The following is a 20,211-nucleotide window of genomic DNA, read 5'->3' as shown; positions in this document are numbered from 1 at the left end:
TTGATGCAGAATGGTGCGGAATCGATCCAGAAATCGTTTAAGGTACTCCGCTTGAGAATCGGATGGGAATTGGGGAAGATATAGCCATCACTGTGGACCCTATATGGAAAAACAACCTTTTTAAAGGGATCCCATCACGATAAATGGGAAAAAAATCTAAAAAATATTCTGTTTCAGGATTTTGATTCAGAATGGTGGAGAATCGATCCAGAAATAGTTTAAGGTATTCCGCTTGAGAATCGGATGAGAATTGGGGAAGATATAGCCATCGCAGTGGGCCCTATAGGAGAAAACGCCGTTTTCAAGGGGTCCCATCAGGAAAAATAGACAAAAAATCTAAAAAATATTTTGTTTCAGGACTTTGATGCAGAATGGTGGCAAATCGATCTAGAAATCGTTTAAGGTACTCCGCTTAAGAATCGGATCAGTATTGGGGAAGATATACCCATCACTGTGGAGCCTATAGGGGAAAACCCTATTTTTAAGGACAAAGAAAAATAGACAAAGATTGACCGAAAAGAACTAATGTATTTAATTAGCTTGACTAAGATTTTGAATTACAAATGAATTTAAGTGATGTATAAAAGGTATTAAGTTTAACGCATCTCATACACTTCAACGTACTGGTACAATAATGAGCTGCCTACATTTTCGTGTGCTATGAGGGTACGGTTGGGGATTTTCCCCAATGGGTTCTTGATTTACATCCTTGGTTTAGCACTTCACGGGGAAGCAATTCTCATTTGACACATAGGCTATATGATTGCGAAGAGTCTTTATCTGTTTCTGGGCCGCATCGAAGCTGTAGGACAGAGTGTTCAGTTGTCCTTGCATCTCTCTGATCACCGCCTCCCGATCGTTGACAGACAGCGAGGCAGTTGCTCGGCACTGGGCCAGCTCCTTTTCCAAACGGTTGATCTGTTCCTGTTGTTGGGATTTGATAAGTTCGGCCCGTTCCTTGGTACCGGCAATGATTTTGGCCGATTCGGTCCTCAAAGTGTCTAGATCGTCTTGGGTGGACTTTAGCTGTTCACAGAAGAGGTCTCTCTGTCGGAGCAGCTCTTCCAGTTCGTTCCTAGCCTGGGTTAGCTCCATCTGGCACTGGGCCAGCTGGGGACGAACGTCCACATTGGGTGTACTTTCCATTTGGGCCTTGCAGGCCTTCAGCTCCTTGCAGACCACCACCAGTTTCGTCTGCATTTCGTCCTTTTCCTTGCACACCTGGGCCAACTTTAGTTGCTCGTTTTCCAGGAGCTTGGGGAAGTGAAGGAGCTCGTTGAGTTTCTCTTGGAACTTTGCCCGAATCTCCTTGACTTCGGTGTTGATTTGCTGCTCGATGCGCTTGTTGTTCATATTCAATTTCTCAAGAGAGACGCACTGCTCCTCCACCTTCTGCTGGGCCAGGAGGTACTTGTTGCGGTAGTCCTCCAGTTGCTGCGATTGCTCCTTCATAATGCACTTGAACTCCAGCTGTTCCTCCTTCAGCTCGTTGACCCGAGCCCGAAGAAGGTTCAGCTCAGCGGCATCGGCATCATTGTCGCCTCCTTTCGATGGACAGGAGCCAACGATGCCTTTCATTCTATTTAAAATTATATAACTTTAAAATGGAACTTCAATTAAAGAAGATTTATTACCTCTTTTGGAGCTCCTTCATCTGGCAGTCCTTGCGCTGAAACTCAGTCAGCAACCGGGTGTAGTTTTCCTTCATTTTTTCGTACTTGTCAGCCTTGGTGTTGCGCTTTCCGCCGCATATGACCAGAGGATCGGGATCCTCGGGACATGGCGGCCGTGCAGGGCAGGGTCGTGCACAGGGATCTTCCTCCTCCTCTTCGTCGTCATCGTCACCACCTCCACAGGGCTCCGATGCGTCACGGGTGTTCACCTCTTGGAGCAACTTCTTAACCGAACACTGCATGCTCTGGATACGTCGCTTCAGCTTCTCCATGGACTCGCATTTAGCAGGAGGTGGGGGACAGGGCGGCGGTGGGCATGGGCGAGATTTTGGTTTGGGCGGCGGACAGGGTGTGCATGGAGCACTAGATGAACTGCTGGGTTCCGGACACGGGGGTGGGCATGGTTTCGGGCATGGTGGACTGCAAGTCGGCTTCTTCTTGGCGCCCATGATGGCACAAGCGATCTCCTCGATCATTTTCTTATCCTCCGGACAGGCACCCTTCATCTTCTTCATGGCCGTTTGTAGGGCACAGACAAGCTTCTCATCCTGGCCGGCATTGTCCCGGGCGCCGCCGCCGCCACAACTGGCGGAGCTGCCGCCTTCATTGCAAGGATCTGAGTCGCTCTCTGAAAGGATTTAGATAAATATTGAAGGGAGAGTTGTTATAGGTAGGAAGGCAGCTAAGAATCGGGATTAGGATCAGAGGAATTTTAATACTACCTCCTTGCGGGCAAGCTCCGATGCCACACATGTAGGGCGACAGGTTGTCCTCATCCACGGTTGTCGTCATCGGTAGCTCCTTGTAGTGGCGATGACTTCCAAAGTTCTGCAACTGAACGGCCCTGTTCATCATGGTGTGGAGCTTAATGTTCTCCTGCTCCATGCAGATCCTCAGGCGCTTGATTTCCCTCAGCTCGTTCCGGGTCTTGCACGGCTTGGCGCACATATCCATTATATTGGTCTTGATGTCCTGGATGATCCGGTTCTGGCAGTCGATCTCCTTGATCAGCGCCAAGTACTCCAAGTACATGCGCTTCTGTTCGGGATCGTCGGACGACTCGCCCAGCATGGAGAAGAGGTCCTGTTCCGGCCCCTCCTCCATCATTTGGTTCTCACCAATGAACTCCTTCTCATCGTCCTCGTACTCACCACCCTCATCCGTGTATTCAGTATTCTCAGCCATTGTGACTCAAATTCAATTAACGATTTTAGCCGAAAAAACAAAACCAACTCTCAGAATAGAAGTCTTATCTGGGAACTGTTTTACAATTTCTTTTCGAGGTTTTTTTTTTGAATTTTTGTTAGAACTAACGATTTTAGACACTTCTATTCCGGGAAAATTTTAGCACATATTCTGAAAGAAAATTTCGAAAAGAAGTTTAGGGCGAGCCAGTTACTTTCTACGTTAACGAATAAAATGAACTGAAAGATCTCCGTACGTTAAACTGGCCAGCTGGATTTGGAATGGCCTGCCTCGATACTGTTGGCTCAAATTTATTGTCTAGGACTACTTGGTTTCCAAAAACCTATAGCTTCTTAAAAATTTAGGAAAATTACAAGAACATTTGAATGAACATTCTTGAATACAAGAACATGGACACTCCAATCACATAAAATATAATATTATTATGTGAAACCTTCATTTCAACCTTCAACCATCAAAAAGGAAAGTATTATAAGAATACTTACGATAACTAAGATCTAAAATTAAAACTATTAGCTATAATTTAGCCAATAAAATATCAAGAAAATAGAGAACCACAATTTTGGTTTTTGGCAAAAATCAAAGGGTTGCCCCTTTTAAAATTATTAAAATCCAGGTTACATGTTAGTTGGTCAGGTTTGGATGGGAGTTGTTTTAATTGAAGACCTTCGAAACAAATCTAAGACCGGAAAGATAATTCATTTATTAATGAGTTAATTATTAGAAAAGCATTGTTGCCCTGTTGACGAAGTTACGACCAATTTCGCTAAAATGCCAAAAAGACAAATTTGTTGGCCAATATTAACGTTTTGCAAAATATTTCGGAAGATAATACCATTTAAGAATGAGTGATCCAATAACATTCAAACTGCTTAAAAAAATTATATTAATTAATTATTATATAAGTGTAATTTATAAGTTAGTATAAAAATTTGTTTAGATTTTCCATTCTTAGATCCGCTCGCAGGGAAGGTGTAACATTCGAAGATCTGCCAAGTATTAAATAAGCTATGGAGTTCCCTTCCCTGAAATTCCCAGGAATTCCCTAATATTAATAATCGGAACACATGCATAGAAAGCCTCTGACCCAAATGCAAAATTTTCAGGCTCTTTTTAGACAATAGTTCAGACAGGTTTCTCCCGATCACGAAATGGAAAACCATTTATAAATCGGCGACTCAAAGCCCATCGATCTGTATTAGAATATCAGGAAAACAGAGAAATAAAATGTTGAGCCAATTTTTGGCTAAAATCATGATGAAAATAATGAAAATTTAAGAAAAGTTGGTTAGATTTTAGTGGGCCAGTTTTGGATAAAGAGTTGTTCTACTCGAAGATCTAAGACTGGGAAGGTATAACATTCTTCGATCGGATAATTATTATATAAGTTATGGAATTTTCAGTGGGGTTTTCAATGGATACGGAGAATGCTTTCGACCAGGTTAAGACACATTTGGCTAAATTAAACCTTTTGAGACACATTTTAGTAAAGGGTTCTGCAATATATAGTCCCATAAATTTTTTTTTTTTTTTTTTATTTTGACAGGTGTGGTTTTTTTTTAAACTGTCCAACAGCGACAACCATTAAATATTGTGGCAGAAAACTTGGCTTATGTGTAACTTAAGTTAGAGGTGGAAAAATAAGAAAGTCTAAGAGTTATTCCGGATGAGGTCCAGCGGGTGAGTTCTGCGCACCCGCCGCATCTGTTCGCTGTTGTCGAGGAGAGTGGTCGCCAACTCTTTGGGATGGTTGTGTAGTCTCAGGATGTACTTGGTGCTGCTTCTTTGGATCTCCTCCTTCACCCATGGGAAGCCAAGCACCTCGTAGATTGTCTGGTTGTCGTGGTAAACGTGGGCCCCAGTGGCGATACGGAGGGCTCTATTTTCAAACGTCTGGATAGTCTGAATATTAGTCTTGCTGGCCGTGTCCCAAAGTTGGATCCCGTATGTCCGTATTGGCCGAATAATCGCCTTGTAGATAATGTGTCCATGTGTAGATGTGTCGATCTAGCAAATAAAACTGATTTTGTCAGACATGCTTTGTCGAAAACAATTAGAAGATTTAAAGGAAAAGATCCGGAATGTATAGCAATCCCTCATCCTTAATTAGACCTTTAAATTCATAATCCAGATCCATGTACCAGTAGGCGTAACACCATGTTTCCGATTAATTAAATTTCGTTACGACTCAAGTACAAAATAATCATTTTTGGTAATCGAATGTGACACAACCTTTTTTTTTTTTAAAATTCTCTGTTTCGCCAAAACAGCGCAAAAAATTTCACAAGTGCAATATTAATTAAAATACACATATAAGCAAAATTTTCGTAGATGTTAAAGTCATCAAAGGTGTCTCTACCAGCCACAGCCATAAGGAACAAGCAACGCACCCTGGGATTCCGTCCGAAGAGTCATCGGGCTGTATTGGAGACCCTTCGTCGGGGACTAGGCGAAGCCACTGCCGTTCGTTCGATGGGACCGGAGTTCGAGCTGGCCGAGCCGAAGGACGAAGACCAGGTCTCCCGGAAAACCAGCTATGTCAGCCTCTCCCGGACTCACTCCAACTCCACTCCAATGCCGACATCGATAAATGCCAGCAGCATGACTTTGATGGCGAAGACCAATGGCTCTAACGGCAATAGACTGGAATCCCCCGAAAAAAGGGAGGATGAACAGCTGAGCGATGGTGAAGCTATCGAGCCGGATGAATATGAGAAAATGCCAAGAAAGCGGGATCGATTGAAGAACCCCCCCAATTCAGATGCCATTGGAGCCAAGCTGAAGGAGGAGCTCTGCAAGTACAAGCAGGAGCTCCAAGAGTATAACGAGACGACCAAGGATCTGGAGGAGAAGTACATGAAGATCAACTACGAACTGAGTGAGATGGCCCAGAAACACGACAGCTTCGTGGCCAACCGGGGCTCTGAAATAGAGCTGGAAAGCGAAGCTGATCTGGACAGTTACTACAATTCGGTAAGCAGTGAGGCCTCCCAACTGACCGTCAAGCGAAAGAGTCCTCGTATCCTGCGAAGCAATACTAGCTTCATGACCGTGCTCTCGGGCCAAAGTTCTGAGATGTCCGAGATCGGCAGGAAAAAATATTCCAGTGGAAGGCGCAGCCATCAGAAGGATCAGCGACCCAAGTGTCATCTATCCTCTCAGGTTTTCGATAGTCGGATTGTGGAATCTCTGGCCAATCGGCATGCTAGGCGGCGCAAACGATCCGAGGACGATCTAGATAATCTGGACAGGGATCAGACCTCTTTCAAAGATGTCTACCATGTCCTCAAGGACGTAATGAACACCTCGCAGGTAAGTGGCCCTCAAATAAAAATATTCAAAAAAGTATAAAGTCCTGCCAGTCCCAGGATCACAAGTATAAGCACGAACGCGATCGAGACCGGGATAGAGATCGGGATAGGGACTCCGGGGACCTAGGCCACCTCCTGACCACTATTAAGAGTCTGAAAAGTGAGCAGCTTCAGTTCCGGACGATTATTCAGCAGCAGCAGGACCGCATTGCCGACTACCACACCCGTTGTGTGAAGGCCCAGGAGATCATGAGCACCCAGAAGCACGAGATCGATAAGCTGCATGTGAACAACAAGCAGCTGGAGTCGAGTATCTACCACGACATCGATTCCCTGCGCTCGAAGATCGACAGCAAGCTGAAGAACGTGTCCCACTTGCCGCAGATGATGCGGGAGGAGCACTCCAAGTACGAGAAGGTGATGCGGGAAAACTGTCTCCTTGCGGATAAACTTCATGCTCTTCAGCAGGAGGCCATGCAACTGAAGGTGAAGATTGACGATCTGGGTCGCCGGAAGCTGGTCACCATCAATCGACTGAAAGCGGCCGAGAGGGATTTGAAAATATTCAAGAACTACAATTCCGCCCTGAAGACTGAGAAGCGAAGACTCACGGAGGAGCTGTCCTCGATGAAGGATCAGCTGGAGCAGCTCCAGGTGAGCAGTAAGAGGCAGTTGTCCCGCCATCGGGAACAGAGCGAGAAGCAGCGCAGGGATCTCCAGAAGAAGATCTTCGATCTGGAGCTGAAGCTGAGCAGGAGCCAGAACTCCACGTCCAGTTTGATCCAGGAGCGGGACAGCCTGATCGCCGAGCTGCAGACCCAACTGCACACCCTGGTCCACAACTTTGAGGTCTCGCAGAAGCACATACGGGTCCTCCGCCGGCACATATACTCCATGACGAATTCGGGCGGTGCTGGGATCAATAGTGGAAGCGGTTCGGTCGGAATTGGAATTGGAGGAGGCGGTGGGGGCGGTTCTTGCCGACCTAGCGAAGCTGGCCTCATTCGGATTAATCAGCTGTCGCAGGGCTCCAGCACCGCCCGACTCGGTAACCCCAGGACGCTGAAGGGCAAGATCTAGAGCACGGGGGATAGTCCCCGATCCTAGGCCAAGCCCGTCAGCTGTCCAGGCAACTTGAAGATACGGTTCTGGCTTGTCAACATCGCAGGCAAGTCCATATGATCAAGTTGCTTGGATTATTTTTAAAGGAGTTATCGACCCAGTGATCCTTTCACTCCAATGATCATGTAAACTTATCCTTTTTTCTACTCTCCTTAATGACTCGTTTTAATGGGAAAATGGTTCAGGGGGGTGTTTAAATATATGACAGTAAAAAAAACAAAAATTATGAAAATTTTATTAATTATAAGTAAGTTTTTAAAATAGATTTCTTATCTTAAAAAAATATATCTTTTTCTAAAATGGTTCTAACCTTTCGAAATATCTCAATAATAAGAATAAATTCGTTTCCAATTTCAAAGATTTTTGCGGATTTCTTCCTAGAATTTATGTACGTGCTAATTGTTAAAAACTGCCTTTTCCGAAAATGCATTTTTAAAAAGTTTCCACAAATATGCTGCCCAGTGATCTCATTCCAGTTCTAAGTACTTGACCAATTAAATGTGCAATGTAAACAATACTTTTCCAAATAAATACTTATGTATTTCGTTTTGCGGTTCTTGAATCACATAATATAAGCATCGATCGGTTCGAAAATTAAAGAACAAACAAAAAAAAAATATGTAAACAATTTCCATAGCCACTTTGGAGAATGATTGTGTGCGAAAAGTGTTTGGAATCTGTAGGCTTCTTGGGTGTTGAGGAGCTGAGGGGATCTCTAGATGATGAAAGCTGAAAAAAAAGAAAGAAAGCAGTGTGCTCTAAGGAGAACAAGTAGGAAGCATTCTTCTGGCGGAGAATACGAAAAGAGAACCGAAGTCAGCCAGTCTAAATATATAACCAAGATTCTCTCTGAAATAATTTTTAATATTAAAACAACTAGAAATATGTGGCACTAGCTGGTCTGGGACTTGAAAGTACCTCTTATAGGAATAATTATGACGATTATTATAATTTATTGAGTTGGTTTTCAAGGGTCCTGAAGTAGTATTTATACTTCAGACTTTGGTTAGTTACTAGTTAAAATAAACATTTTTTTTACCATATTGCAGATTTATTTCTAAATCATTTTTACAAAAGAATACCTCTATTCAACCTACCTCACCCTGTTCAAAAATGTATTGGGTAGCAAGATATAATCAAAAAGGGGGGGCATGGCCAGCGGGGCGCCTTATTGAAATTAAGCCAAAGGTGCGCTGATGGTTTTCCGACTTTTCACAAATTCAGTCAGCTTTTCCAATGTGAGGGTCGTGAGGCGAGCGAATCGGCTCGGAGAAAATCAGTTTGGATTTAGCACGCGACGCGAGCGTACGGTATTTGACGGAAAAGATAGTTCTGGGGAAGATCTGCCAGCGCCACGCTCCGATGGGCAGGTCGTCGCTTTTTGCCGAAACGATGACGCAGTGCGTCGGTGCTGTTGTCATTCTGCTGATTCTGTCACACGTGCTGGCAGCTGACGAGGAGATGGCTTCCGCCTACGAGTCCACTTGCGTCATTCGTGCCACTCTCTATGCCACATCGCCGCTGGAGAGGAGCAGTCAGGACTTTGGCCTGCCCCTGGACATTGATTGTAACGGTAATAGGACGCTAAAATCGGACAGATTCGATTTGGGCGCCCAGAGGGTGGCTGGGAAGAGGCATGTCCAGGTGGACGGCACAGGAACTCCTCCGCTGGACATTGATAGCTATGGTTTGGAGTATCTGGATAATTGTCTGCAGCTGGAGAGCTTGGAGATCCAACGATTTGTGGGCGATTCCACCATAAAATTGAGCTGTGATGGAGCCATTCTCTCCAAACTAACAGCAGTGTCCTTTGAAAATAACGAACTGGGAACCCTAAGTGGAGATACTTTCCAGAAGGTGCCGCATCTGAAAGTCCTTAAAGTTCAGCAAAATTCTTTGAAATATATGGAAGTATTGGAGAATGCCACTGAGTTGGAGGAACTACTCATAAAGGATGAAACCAAGTTGGTCCTAGCAGATAAGCTCGTCCTGCAGAAGCTTTCGATGCTGAAAAAGGTTCACTTGGGAAATCTGAAACAAATTAGAAATGTTTTCTTTGAAAAGATACCCGAGAATCTAACAGAGCTTGTGGTGCGGAATACACCCATTCAGCCGGGGGAACTCCATCTGGAAAATGGGATTCAGGAATTGGTTAATATAACCATAACGGATTGCCGGCTAAGTAGTTTTGGTCTGGACCCTGGCGGACTCTTGAAAGTAAAGAAACTCAACTTGAGCGGAAATGCTCTGAAATCTCTGAGCTACGAGTACCATAACATCCCACTTTACTCCAGTGATCTTGAGGTCCTGGACCTGAGTAGAAACCAGTTGGAATATCTGAACAGAACTTGGTTTTACAAAATGATTGCCCTCCAGAGGGTCTACTTGCAGGAGAATCGCTTCCACTCGATGTCCTTAGGTGATCTAGTATCGATTGCACCTGCAAGGATTCAACTAATCGATCTTAGATCGAATGATCTAATTAGCCTGAAGGACGTTGCAAGAGCCAACGACGCCATCGTATCTCCTCCCCGACTCTGGGTGGACGGGAACCATTGGAGCTGCCAGTGGCTGTTGAATTTTTCCCACACGGAGCCCATGTTGTTTCGACTCTTCCAGTACACGAAGTACATCTCCCACATCAATGTGAATGGGTTGAGCTGCGAGCCGCTGGATCCGCCCACCGAAGCACCCCCCAAGGTGGGCAGGATCATGCAAGTAAGGATTAATGGCACCTCCGAGGCTTACCTACCGGTGCCCCATCCCGACACGAATGTGTCCAGCTTTACGGTGCTCTACGGAAATCCCGTGGAACTGCATAGGAGTCAGAGGAACGGAGCTCTGATTATAGTGTTCATGCTGCCCCTGGGCATCGCCCTCCTGTTTCTTTTGCTGTATCTCTATCTGCACTGCGAAAGGCTCTTCCACCTGTCCTACTATGTCTCGGGACTGCCCTGCTTTGGCGACGAAAAGTCCTCAAGTGGCCCCCGATTCGTGGATCATGTCGATATTGTTCGATACCCGGTGGCCAATGGCAGTGCTTCACCCGCCGATGTCGACATCGATGTGCCCGATGGCTACGAGACGCCAGTGAGTGGGGCTGCTTCCATTTGCAACTGTACGGGCCACAGGGAGTCCGCCTGTTCCAGAACCCACCACGTCACCTACGAGTCTCTGCCCACCGAGCTGCCCTACCAGCTGTACGCCGAGATCAAGGAGCAGGTGGAGGAGGAGAAGTGCGGTGAATCCGATGGAATGCTCTCATCCACTCCGGGGCCAACGGCACCCGTCTACGATCATCTCTCCTTCGTGGAGGCAGCTCCTAAAGAGGACGAACTGAGAGATATTTCCTGAAAACATTTTGAATTTTTGAAACGATATAAAATAGAAGGGGGGAACGCATATTCATTCATATTTAAGCAGGCGAAATCTTATTTTATAATGGATTATTTAACTAGCTAATAAAAATTATTATTTTCGACAAATTGACAAAGTTAAAATACTTCTTCCAAAAATGTGATTTTTTAAACCATAAGTTAGCTTAGAAAAGCTCACCGATCTTTGAAAGTTATACCCTCCTGTTTTTATAACTTTGACTACTTTCTTTCGCCATCAAAAGATAGAAAGCTAAAATGTAGACCATTTTTCATTTTAACAAAAAAAAAATTTTTTTTTTTAAATTGGGTCTAATATTTAAATTTCCGTTCGTTTGGAGATAGCCCTTGAGATTCAGCAGCTTTTGACATCAGAGGTCAAAAAACAATTGATAAGCGGGAAGAATTATTTGATGAGGTCTGTTGCTATAGAGTTCCATAGAACATATCTGAGCCACGTAATAGTTCCAATCACTTCTCAAAAAAACTCAAAGAAATCCATTAAAGAGTATATTTGGATAATAATATAAACTGCCAGTTCCATCCTGAAAATTCCCAACCATTCTCCAGCCATTAAACTGCAAACACTTTTATTTTCAGTTCAAATATTAAGTTATATTTTATTTCCAATTAAAGGGGCTTTTGTTAACAATAATCACAAAATAATCACTTGGTGTACATTTTTAAATTCCAGATAGCTTCTCATCATATTTTGATTTTCCAAATCCCTTTCCAAAGGTAAGTTAGAAAAACTCAACAATGCGGAGTATAAATTAACAAATGTCTTAGTCCTACCAGATCGTTGTCCATCAACACAAGATGGACTGTTTATTTTGGGTTGATGGGCAACGATCCGAAAGGACTAAGATATTTGCTAAGTTATATTCCGCATTATTGAGTTTTTCTTACTTAACTTTGATTCATGATGTTGGATTCGATGGACTTGTAGTGGTGTTCTAGAAAAGCTTGGGGCTCGGGAATGCCATAGTTGAATCAGCTCAGTTGAACACTTCTAGTGTCTTAAACATCAAAGTGTATTTTTTAAACAAAAAAACTAAAAATGCGACTACCGGCGGTGTTCCTGTTAATAATTTCCGTTTCCCTGAGAGTCGTAGAGTGGTGTCCGTATCTCCATTTTCGTACCTCCGCGGAGCTCCGATGTCGTAGATTTCAATTTGTTCGAATAGTTTGCGTTTCCTGTTATTACCTCCTCGGAGCTTTGTGTTATTTCACGTAACTTTTATAATTCTCTACTGATCAGATTATTCAGCTCGCCGAAATCACATGATATTTTTCAGATCTGAATTTTGACCTTTCAGTTGAATAATTTCTTCACGTTGTTCTTTTACTTGATCTGTTTTTTTCTCGAACTGAAGAATTGGAAAGTTTATCCTGCAGCTCTGAGTACTTGACATCCTTTGCCTGGAACTTCTCCAATTATCCAAGTAGGGGTAGCACTATGGGATAGCAGGACTGTGGAAAGAGAAAGTATTATTTACTCTGTAAAATTGCACTAATAATAACCACTCTTACTTCTTGATCGAGCCCCAGGGAATCGGAAATAAGTAACAAAAACACCGCCCGTATTCACATTTTTTCTGTTTAAAAAAATAAACTTTGATGTTCAAGTCACTAAAAGTATTGAACTGATGGATTGAAAGCCCTGGCTTTGGGTTTTTATAGCACTTCCGAGCTTTCCTAGTCTCTTATCAGAATCAGTGAATCAGGTCCATGAAATTTGAACTGTTTGGACATATTTAGAAATAGTAGAAAATATATTATATTAAAAGTAGCATATTCAAAAGCATCGAAAAATAGTTTTTAAATTTAAAAATAAAGCCAAAATTGTATAGATTTGTTCTACAAGCTTGAGAGCTTCTTATCGTAATCAGTGAACTGAGAGTGCTGTCCTTAACATTCCATGGGCATAATTTTGGGAGAAACCTGGAGCAGATTCTCAAGTCAGAGGTCAAAAAACGGGCGAGAATCAGTTGATAATCAAATAAAAAAACACCTTGGCGTGGTAAAATATGGAAGAATATAGGACAAAAAATAAAGGTATACAATAGAGGTATGACAATAAAAACTATTCCTACCCTGTGATTTTAATGCAGTTTAAAAAAGATTTTTCAATATTTTCCAAAGATGTAGTCTTCGACCATAGGTATAATCTTCGAAAGGGGTTCTTCCCAATCGAGAGCTTTAACCACATTCCTCTTTGAAGGTTTTTCATGAAAATCATTCTTGTATCTCTCTTAAGGACCACTCGAAAATAGAGAACAAAGATATGAGGGTTTAACCAAAAATTCTGTAAGTATTGAGCTTAATTTTAATTTAACAAAAATGTATATTAATTGAGCTTCTAAGTCACTAGACTGCAAAAGGACGAATTTGTCAAAGAGGCATTAAAAGTATAAAATGAATGCCTTTATGACAATTTTCACCATTTTGCTGTTAAAAAAACAACATCTAATAATAATTTAAGCCACCAGTTAAAAATCAAGTTTTAAATGATTTTATTTCTTTACATTAATAGGTTTAGCTACATCTAAGTTTAAATTTTCAAGTGGTATTAGGTCATTCCTTTAAAGTAGGTTTACGAGAGCTCACAACAATCCGTCTGATGATGTTAGGTCTTTTAATCGTAGGCTTGATATCCTTGCCATCTTCGTTGGTCACTGGCTTCTCGTTTTCGTTGGGAACTGATTCGCTCTGTAATCTGTCCACGGGACTCAGATTCCGAATGATTGGACCGCTCGAGCTGAACTGGACACTCTTTTGCGAATCCTCGGAGAAAAGTTCCCTTTTTTTGCAAAGGATCGAACGTAGATTGTTATTAGTTGCATCCTTAATGACTGGATTCCGAACAGGAGTGCCCTTACGTTGGGGCTTTTGAGGCGTGGGACTGCCCAGAATTTGTATAGCTTCCGCCTTCCCAGGAGTGACATCCGGAGACTCATTAGCTGTTTCCTGGCTCTCCAGTTTGAGAAGCTTGAGCTTAACTGGAGTTCCCTTGCGTTGGGGCTTCGCTGGAGTATGTTGTTTGAACAGCAGATCCTCATCCGACTTGACATTAATGACTCCAAGTCGTGGCTTTATTGGTGTACCTTTTAGTTGTGGTTTAGGTGGTGATTTAGAGTTATCTTCTTCGACTTCATTTTGGGGACTGTGTCCCAGGGTAGATGTATCAACTTGTTCGGATTTTATGTCTTTAATGGGCGTGCTCTTTGTTAGTGGCACTTTAAATTCGTCCTGGCTTTCTTTTTCCAACTCCTGGTCCAGGTTAGATTCAACCTCTCTCTTGATTTTCACACCCACGTGGGTCCTAATAGGCGTCTGTTTCCGAGCAGCCAGAAAGTCTCTTTCCTGAGTTTCTTCCTTAACTTTAACTGGGGTGCCTTTCATAACAGGTTGAACTGCCTGCCAAGTCTCCAGATTCTCTTCCTTCACCTGAGGTTTTATGGGAGTAATAAGGTTTATAATCTCAGCAGGTTTCTCCGTCTCTGATTCAGATGGAAGATTGGTAGTTTCTTTAGTTGACGCAGCAACCGACGGGCTTTCCGTATTCACACTAACAATCCGCGGCAGGGCAGACTTCAGTTCAGCTTCCTTGATGTTAAACTCCATGGCCTGCATGGGCTTGAATGCGATCTTGTGCTCCGTCAACAGATTCTCCCGATCAATGATAACGCATCTGGATTTTAAGGACTCGAAGCGCCAGCTATTGTGGATACAAAATGGTAGTATTCAACTTTATTTTAATATCTTGAATCTTACCGTGCCATTTCTTGCTGGACGGAACGAACCTGCTCCTCCAGTCCGGCCTTTTGGATGCGCATGCTGTGCAGCTGCCTCTTCAGGTCGTCTGTCTCGCGTCTAAATAGGGGGGATTAGGATGATTTGGCATTAGGGGCTGTGGAAGAGAAAACCTAACTGGCCAGCAAGAACAGGCCGTAGCTGGTGAAGCTCAGCAAGATATTGCCGAGCGATGCCAGCGCGGTGTCGATGCGTTCGGGCAACTCATACTTGCAAAAATCCAGCATCGAGTCCAGCCAGGTGACTGACTTTTCGCTGGCCAGCTCGCGCAGCCGCTCCTGGTTAATGTTCAGCTGTCGCTCCAGATTGTCATTGGCATCCATCAGATAACGAATGCGTTCGTTTAGCTTGTCTAGCGTTGAAAAACATTGCAAATTAATTATGAAATCTTTATAAAAAATCCAATAATGACACTCACTTTGATAGGTCTTGTCTGCACTGCAGAAAATGGTGCTACAGGCCTGCAACTCTGTGTGCATCGCTACATTTTCCCTCTTCAGACGCCGTATCTCAAACTGGCTTTCCGTAAAGGTCTTTTTCATTTCCAAATAGCTCTTCTTCTGGGCCGCCAGCAGTGACTTCATGACTTGCCTTTGATCGTCCACCTCAGCAAAGAGCGAGTTACCCTTGCGATCTACAGATATAATTTATTAATATTCTTCATATTAATCCACTAATAGTTATAAATAATTACCATTATTTTCAGGAGCTGAAGTAAGAAGCGCTATCTTGGCATTAGCATCAACCAACTGCTCCTGGCAGCTCTCCAAAAGTTGCAGCTTCTCTTCCAGTTCGTCCCGTTTGCAGTGAAGATTCTGCTCCAAGCAGCTGACCTGGTCTTGAAGGCATTCGATGGTTTTCTAAAAAAAAAAACATATGTGGGTTTTATGATTTTATTGGTTTTTACCTTGGAAATCACCCACTTTTACCTGCTTGACTTTTTAAAGTCATTCAGGCAAAGACCGCGAAGGCGAGAATCGCTTTCCAAGAATTATGTATCTTACCTCTTTTTCGGCCACCGAAAACGTGTTCTTCACACTGGACTCCTCGAAATCCGCCAATCTCTGCATGAGTTCAGAGTTTTCCGCTTCCAGAGTACTCAACCGGGCCATGCAATCCTCGTGGACATCATTCGACCTGGCGGCAGACTTTTCCACCAAAGCCTTTTCTGTCGACTCCAACTTGAGCCGAAGACTCTTGGCCTCTTCAGCCTTTTGGTCGTAATCCTGCTGCAGGCTGTCCTGTTCCGCCTGTAAGTTCATGAACTTCCGCCGCAGCTCCTCCAGTTCCTGGTGCTCCGAATCCGAGGTGTTGGCCACGGGTTGGCTCCCCATCTGATCCAGTTCCTGGGTCAAATACGCCTCCGCCGCCAGAGCGGTGTCCAGATTTCTTTTCAGTTCATGGATTCGCTGGGCATCCTGTTCGCTCTGCTCCTTCAGCTGCTGGTGACGGTCATAGAGCAGCTTATACTCCTCGACTATGTCGTCCACGCTCAAAGCGCTCAGGTCTAGATTCGAAAACATATTGCACGTCTCAGAAATTGCGTCAGAATAATATTTAGGATCGCCGGAACTGTTTATTTGCTTATGATTTCAAAAAATTGTGCCAAGCGACGCTAGAGATGGATGTTTACCAAATTTTTGAATAGTTGTTATCGATGTTTGAAATATCGTCACAGAAACTTTCTGTATCTTATCGATATATGTAAGGAAGTTAACAGAACTGTTTAACAGGTTGCGTTTAACAGCACCCTAATAAAATACGGCGCTTTATTTAAATTTGTATTTCAAATAAAAATTTAAATAATAATTATGGTTTGTTTAAAGCAATGAAATAAGTAAGTTAATTGAACTGGCTTGTTAACTCTTTAGTTATGCCTTTTCTAAAACGCATGCGCTAGGCAATTGTTTATTCCCATTTAGTTGCCAAGGAAACGGAAGTGTTTTTCCAAAACAGCTGGCTTAATCGGGTTAAAAATTTTTATTAAAGAACTAAGAACTGAGTAAAGGCAAAAAAATGCAACAAGAAGAAAGTCAGGAAAAAGCCCAACAGTTGCTAAATTTCCAATCGGATGATCTGCTGGAAAAACTAAAATTACTCAACTACGAGAAACACCTGCTGAAGGAATTCAAATTGAAGCCCCTGTCACGGTTCTATTTCGTAAAGGCCACAAATCCGGGGGAGCAGTTCTATATGTTTACCCTGATCTGTTGGTGGCTTTGCAAGAAGCTAGGGAAGGATATGGAAAGGCCACAGGAGTACGACGATCCAAACACAGTGGCGGCTAAGATTATACAGATCTTAGAGCAAATTGTAGGTAAACTAAAACTTAAAAAAAATATTTAATTCAAATCTCTAATTAGGATGTGCCTGTGGATTTTCAACCCAACAAACTGATCCGAGGAGCAGGACCCATTTGCCTAATGGTTCTGGACGTTCTGTCCACCCAGGCCTGCAAAGTGGCCAAGGTGGCCTACCAAAAGCTACACATCGCCCAGGAGGAGGAGTTTTTGGGTGACTACCTCGAGGATAACGCCGAGATAATTCTGGAAAAACTAGAGGACGAACAGAATGCAGCTGCTCCCAGTGATGATAGTGACATGGAGCTGGAGACCCACAATTTCCGGCAACTCAACTGGCTGAATCGTCCCCAGAAGAGGTCCATTGGAGACGTGAATCTGGACGAACGAAATTGCGAGCTGGATGCCAGGATGACCGATCACCAGGAGTGGCGACTCGAACTGGAGAGAGTCCTGCCGCACTTGAAAGTTTTCGTGAAAGCCGATGCCCGCGACTGGAGGACTCACATCAGCCAGATGGAAACCTTCAGAGCCGCCATAGATGAGGTTTCGGAAACCACTCAGGCCCAGTTGAAGAAACTCCACAACGAGTTTACCTTTGATTTGGAAAAAATCGAAAGTCGGGAGAAGCATCTGAACAACGAGCTGCAGCCACTGATCCAGCAGTTCAAGGAGCAGTCCATTGAACTGTCTTCGATCCAGTATGCCCAAAATCAAGTCCAGGAGGAAACGGAGAAGCAGACGACCCAGCTCAACGAGGTCATGTTGGAGCAGGAGCTGAAAAAGGAGGAGATGGAGCGACGGGGTCAGGTCATGTCAGATGGAAGTGAGTATATCGGGGGTCTCCCTATTGGAAACACCTTGCCTCTTATGTTTGCTTTACAAAGATAAGAGGGATTTACAATTCCAGAGTCAAGAAATAAATCACAGATCCTATTCTACCGACCACCCACCTAGTGCTAATCCCTTTCATATTCCCATATCGCATAGGTTCGGTGCAACAGATCAAGAAATCGATCGCCAAGCTAAAGGAGGACATTGCGCAACTGAATCTGGAGGTGGCGTTGCTGGTGCATGCCCACGACCAGGACATTGTGGTGCGACAGTTGAGCCGAGACCAAACCACCGACCTGGCAAACAATCCATAAAACCAAAACCAACCTGATAACGAACTACTTAGCATGCCATATACATACGATGTGGTATGTGAGGATATGGACGAACAGGCAGCTGGGTTGGGATGTCCCAGCCCGATCTTTTCACACCTCGTAAATGGGTGTGCGACTGCTCTCGTTTACACCCGATCGGTAAGAGATAGGATCACTGAGGGAAATAATATTGAGTGATGTAATTACAAAGTTTAAAAATTGTTTGGTTTTTATAAAGAAGGGTATTAAGAATAAATGGTACATATATGTACATATGTTTATATAATAACAAAATATTATTATTTCAAGAAACTTTTTTCCTAGTGTAATTGAGATAGAACAGGATGGAGGTAGGACCACCGGCGTTGCCCCGCCCGCCTTGACGATCGTTTGATTTGATTGCCGGTGCCGCTGATAAGTTTCGTAATTGGTTGCCAAGCCAATAGGGCGGTCAATTATCACCTCATTGTTATCAGCTCCTTGGACACACAAACACACAAGAATACACACACACAAGTAAGCGCGTGCGGTCGATCCTTTGGCGATCGATCCGAGATAACGGTACGCGAGAATCGGGCTAGAGCAGGACGGAAGCAGTGTACACTATCGGCCAAGTTGCACGTACTTGACCATAAAGAAGCCGCCACTAGTCACTAAACACCAGGCACTGTAAGAAAAATAAATAAATCGATTCTGGGTTGGAAATGGAATAAACCAGAAACCTAACCAAATCAAAACGAGCCCGGAAAACCCACGAAAGAGGTGTTGGTGTCTGGCCAACGAACGCGCATCCGCTGCATCCGCAAACATCTCAAACATTGTATCTTAAAGATACTTTGTTTGCCCACATTTGGTTTTCTTTCGGTTACTGATAAGGTTGAAGACTAAAGTGTGTTTTTTTGGTCGGTTCAACCGCAACTTGTTGTAATTTGCGGTCTGGCCAAAGGTGCTAAAAGGTTTTTCCCGAAAGGCCTAAGAATTTTCATAGGATTTTCCCGGCAAGGGAAAAGTTGTTTTTTTGGCCAAAACACAATTGGAACTAGGACCACTCCTCGTAACTAGCCAATTCAATTTCCCTTCCAATACTATCTTAAAATGGATCAAGATAGTTAGTTACACTCCTAAAATTTCATCAATTTTGGTTAAGAAAATATTTAAAAACAAAACAATTTAAAATATTTCAGTTACTTAAATATTCTACTAGTTTATTATATTTAGTAATCTTGTAAAAAGAAATCAATTAATTCCCCCCATTTTGTCGTCTAGTGTTGGGGCCACCTCTCTTCCCACTCCCTCGCACTATGCCTTTTCCCGTCATCTCGCTTGCTCTGCACTGCATTCGGTTTTGGCCCCCACTTGGCATAAATTGCATTATTATTAGGCTTATTTGAAATGCGCCGCCGACGAGCCAAAAAAACAAAACGCTGCAGTGAAATTGCAAAAGCTCTCAGTCAGCCAACAGCATCAACAACAACAACAACAACAACATTAACTTTAAAAATTCAAAAAAGGGGGGATACCAAAACGAAGTAAAAAAAGAAGAAGAATAAGGAACGTCAGTTGCTGCTGTTGTTGTTATTGTTGTTGTTGTTGGTAGTGCAAAAAGCCAAAAGGCGACTACTGTTCATTTCCCACGGTAGGACTTCTCTCTCTTTCTTTCAGTCTACCTCGGATGCCATTCCAATCCACTGAGACGGAGATGAAAATAAAACGAGAACGAGACAGCGATGGAGGATGGAGTATGAGGGATGGGGATGGATGGGGATGGAGTTGGAGTTTTGGAGTCTGAGTGACTGGCAGTCAGGCGGCAACAGCAACAATTACACAAAGAGATTGGAGCCTCTCTCTCTCGGCACTGAGCTTGACTTGAGCTTCGATTTTGAGCTTAGTCTTCGGTTTTAAGGTTCGGCTGCTTGGTGGGAGGCAGTCGCTGCTTATGCTCTTATTGTTGTTGTTGTTGTTGAGCGAGTACTTGGATGAGTTTCATTTTCTCATTGTTGGGGAAATACAGGTGGTCTTGGCTAAATGGTAAAGCTTAGAAATCAAAATCTTTTAAATAATGTTAGAAGCCAAATAAAAGTATTTAATTTTTTGGATAAAATAATATTAAATCATTTTAATTTATAAATTATAATAATCCTATATCCTTTATGCCTACCTGTACAGAAACCAGAAGAAAAAAAAGTAAACCTGTTGGCCGTTTTCGACTTTGGTCTGAATGAACAAAAATGTATCTTTTTGTTGTTGCTGTGGCTATTTGG

The 20,211-nt window shown here is 43.3% G+C and overlaps 5 protein-coding genes and 1 long non-coding RNA gene across 7 annotated transcripts; 3 read left to right on the top strand and 3 right to left on the bottom strand.

Annotated features, from left to right (window-relative positions):
- Window positions 1–508: 508 nt before the first annotated feature.
- Window positions 509–3,133, bottom strand: LOC108125828 (cingulin). Its single transcript, XM_017242164.3, has 3 exons — window positions 2,396–3,133; window positions 1,635–2,301; window positions 509–1,579 (listed from the first exon to the last, which is right to left on the bottom strand). Exons 1-3 carry the CDS (start codon window positions 2,856–2,858, stop codon window positions 715–717), a joined length of 1,995 nt encoding a protein of 664 aa, XP_017097653.2. The 5' UTR covers window positions 2,859–3,133; the 3' UTR covers window positions 509–714.
- Window positions 3,134–5,039: 1,906 nt separating this feature from the next.
- On the top strand, window positions 5,040–7,535 carry LOC108125825 (myosin heavy chain, clone 203). 2 transcript variants are annotated; one of them, XM_070277296.1, is made up of 3 exons: window positions 5,040–6,191; window positions 6,242–6,607; window positions 6,659–7,535. In XM_070277296.1, the coding sequence occupies exons 1-3, from the start codon at window positions 5,211–5,213 to the stop codon at window positions 7,268–7,270; spliced, it is 1,959 nt and encodes a 652-aa protein (XP_070133397.1). In that variant the 5' UTR covers window positions 5,040–5,210; the 3' UTR covers window positions 7,271–7,535. The 2 variants fall into 2 exon arrangements, with proteins under 2 accessions (XP_070133397.1, XP_070133396.1); XM_070277295.1 differs by having other exon boundaries at window positions 5,041–6,191; window positions 6,242–7,535.
- Window positions 7,536–8,559: 1,024 nt separating this feature from the next.
- LOC108126075 (uncharacterized) lies at window positions 8,560–10,786 on the top strand. The gene has a single exon (XM_017242519.3). It carries the CDS (start codon window positions 8,675–8,677, stop codon window positions 10,664–10,666), a length of 1,992 nt encoding a protein of 663 aa, XP_017098008.3. The 5' UTR covers window positions 8,560–8,674; the 3' UTR covers window positions 10,667–10,786.
- A 727-nt stretch (window positions 10,787–11,513) lies between these two features.
- On the bottom strand, window positions 11,514–12,433 carry LOC138925796 (uncharacterized). Its single transcript, XR_011442008.1, has 2 exons — window positions 12,220–12,433; window positions 11,514–12,159 (listed from the first exon to the last, which is right to left on the bottom strand). It is a non-coding gene; the product is annotated as an uncharacterized lncRNA (long non-coding RNA).
- A 752-nt stretch (window positions 12,434–13,185) lies between these two features.
- Spindly (spindle apparatus coiled-coil protein 1 spindly) lies at window positions 13,186–16,088 on the bottom strand. The gene is made up of 6 exons (XM_017242153.3): window positions 15,507–16,088; window positions 15,197–15,362; window positions 14,921–15,136; window positions 14,713–14,854; window positions 14,464–14,562; window positions 13,186–14,407 (listed from the first exon to the last, which is right to left on the bottom strand). Exons 1-6 carry the CDS (start codon window positions 16,023–16,025, stop codon window positions 13,264–13,266), a joined length of 2,286 nt encoding a protein of 761 aa, XP_017097642.2. The 5' UTR covers window positions 16,026–16,088; the 3' UTR covers window positions 13,186–13,263.
- Window positions 16,089–16,411: 323 nt separating this feature from the next.
- IFT57 (intraflagellar transport 57) lies at window positions 16,412–18,180 on the top strand. Its single transcript, XM_017242217.3, has 3 exons — window positions 16,412–16,815; window positions 16,866–17,628; window positions 17,793–18,180. The coding sequence occupies exons 1-3, from the start codon at window positions 16,519–16,521 to the stop codon at window positions 17,948–17,950; spliced, it is 1,218 nt and encodes a 405-aa protein (XP_017097706.2). The 5' UTR covers window positions 16,412–16,518; the 3' UTR covers window positions 17,951–18,180.
- The last annotated feature ends 2,031 nt before the right edge of the window (window positions 18,181–20,211 follow it).

Source organism: Drosophila bipectinata, chromosome 2L (assembly GCF_030179905.1).
Source record: "Drosophila bipectinata strain 14024-0381.07 chromosome 2L, DbipHiC1v2, whole genome shotgun sequence".
Classification (NCBI taxonomy): domain Eukaryota; kingdom Metazoa; phylum Arthropoda; class Insecta; order Diptera; family Drosophilidae; genus Drosophila; species Drosophila bipectinata.
Note: the sequence above shows the minus strand (reverse complement) of the source record. Positions and strands in the feature narration are given on the sequence as shown.

Excerpts from the sequence above, each read along its gene's own strand:
- LOC108125828 (XM_017242164.3), bottom strand. The coding sequence starts at position 2,858 with ATGGCTGAGAATACTGAATACACGGATGAGGGTGGTGAGTACGAGGAC. Across the intron at positions 2,302-2,395 it reads CGGAGCTTGCCCGCAAGGAG|AGAGCGACTCAGATCCTTGC; the intron begins GTAGTATTAAAA and ends AAATCCTTTCAG. Across the intron at positions 1,580-1,634 it reads ATGAAGGAGCTCCAAAAGAG|AATGAAAGGCATCGTTGGCT; the intron begins GTAATAAATCTT and ends AATTTTAAATAG.
- LOC108125825 (XM_070277295.1), top strand. The coding sequence starts at position 5,211 with ATGTTAAAGTCATCAAAGGTGTCTCTACCAGCCACAGCCATAAGGAAC. Across the intron at positions 6,192-6,241 it reads ACGTAATGAACACCTCGCAG|TCCCAGGATCACAAGTATAA; the intron begins GTAAGTGGCCCT and ends AAGTCCTGCCAG.
- LOC108126075 (XM_017242519.3), top strand. The coding sequence starts at position 8,675 with ATGGGCAGGTCGTCGCTTTTTGCCGAAACGATGACGCAGTGCGTCGGT.
- Spindly (XM_017242153.3), bottom strand. The coding sequence starts at position 16,025 with ATGTTTTCGAATCTAGACCTGAGCGCTTTGAGCGTGGACGACATAGTC. Across the intron at positions 14,563-14,712 it reads TCGATGCTGGATTTTTGCAA|ACGCGAGACAGACGACCTGA; the intron begins GTATGAGTTGCC and ends CCCCCTATTTAG. Across the intron at positions 14,408-14,463 it reads GTCCAGCAAGAAATGGCACG|CTGGCGCTTCGAGTCCTTAA; the intron begins GTAAGATTCAAG and ends TATCCACAATAG.
- IFT57 (XM_017242217.3), top strand. The coding sequence starts at position 16,519 with ATGCAACAAGAAGAAAGTCAGGAAAAAGCCCAACAGTTGCTAAATTTC. Across the intron at positions 16,816-16,865 it reads TACAGATCTTAGAGCAAATT|GATGTGCCTGTGGATTTTCA; the intron begins GTAGGTAAACTA and ends ATCTCTAATTAG. Across the intron at positions 17,629-17,792 it reads TCAGGTCATGTCAGATGGAA|GTTCGGTGCAACAGATCAAG; the intron begins GTGAGTATATCG and ends CATATCGCATAG.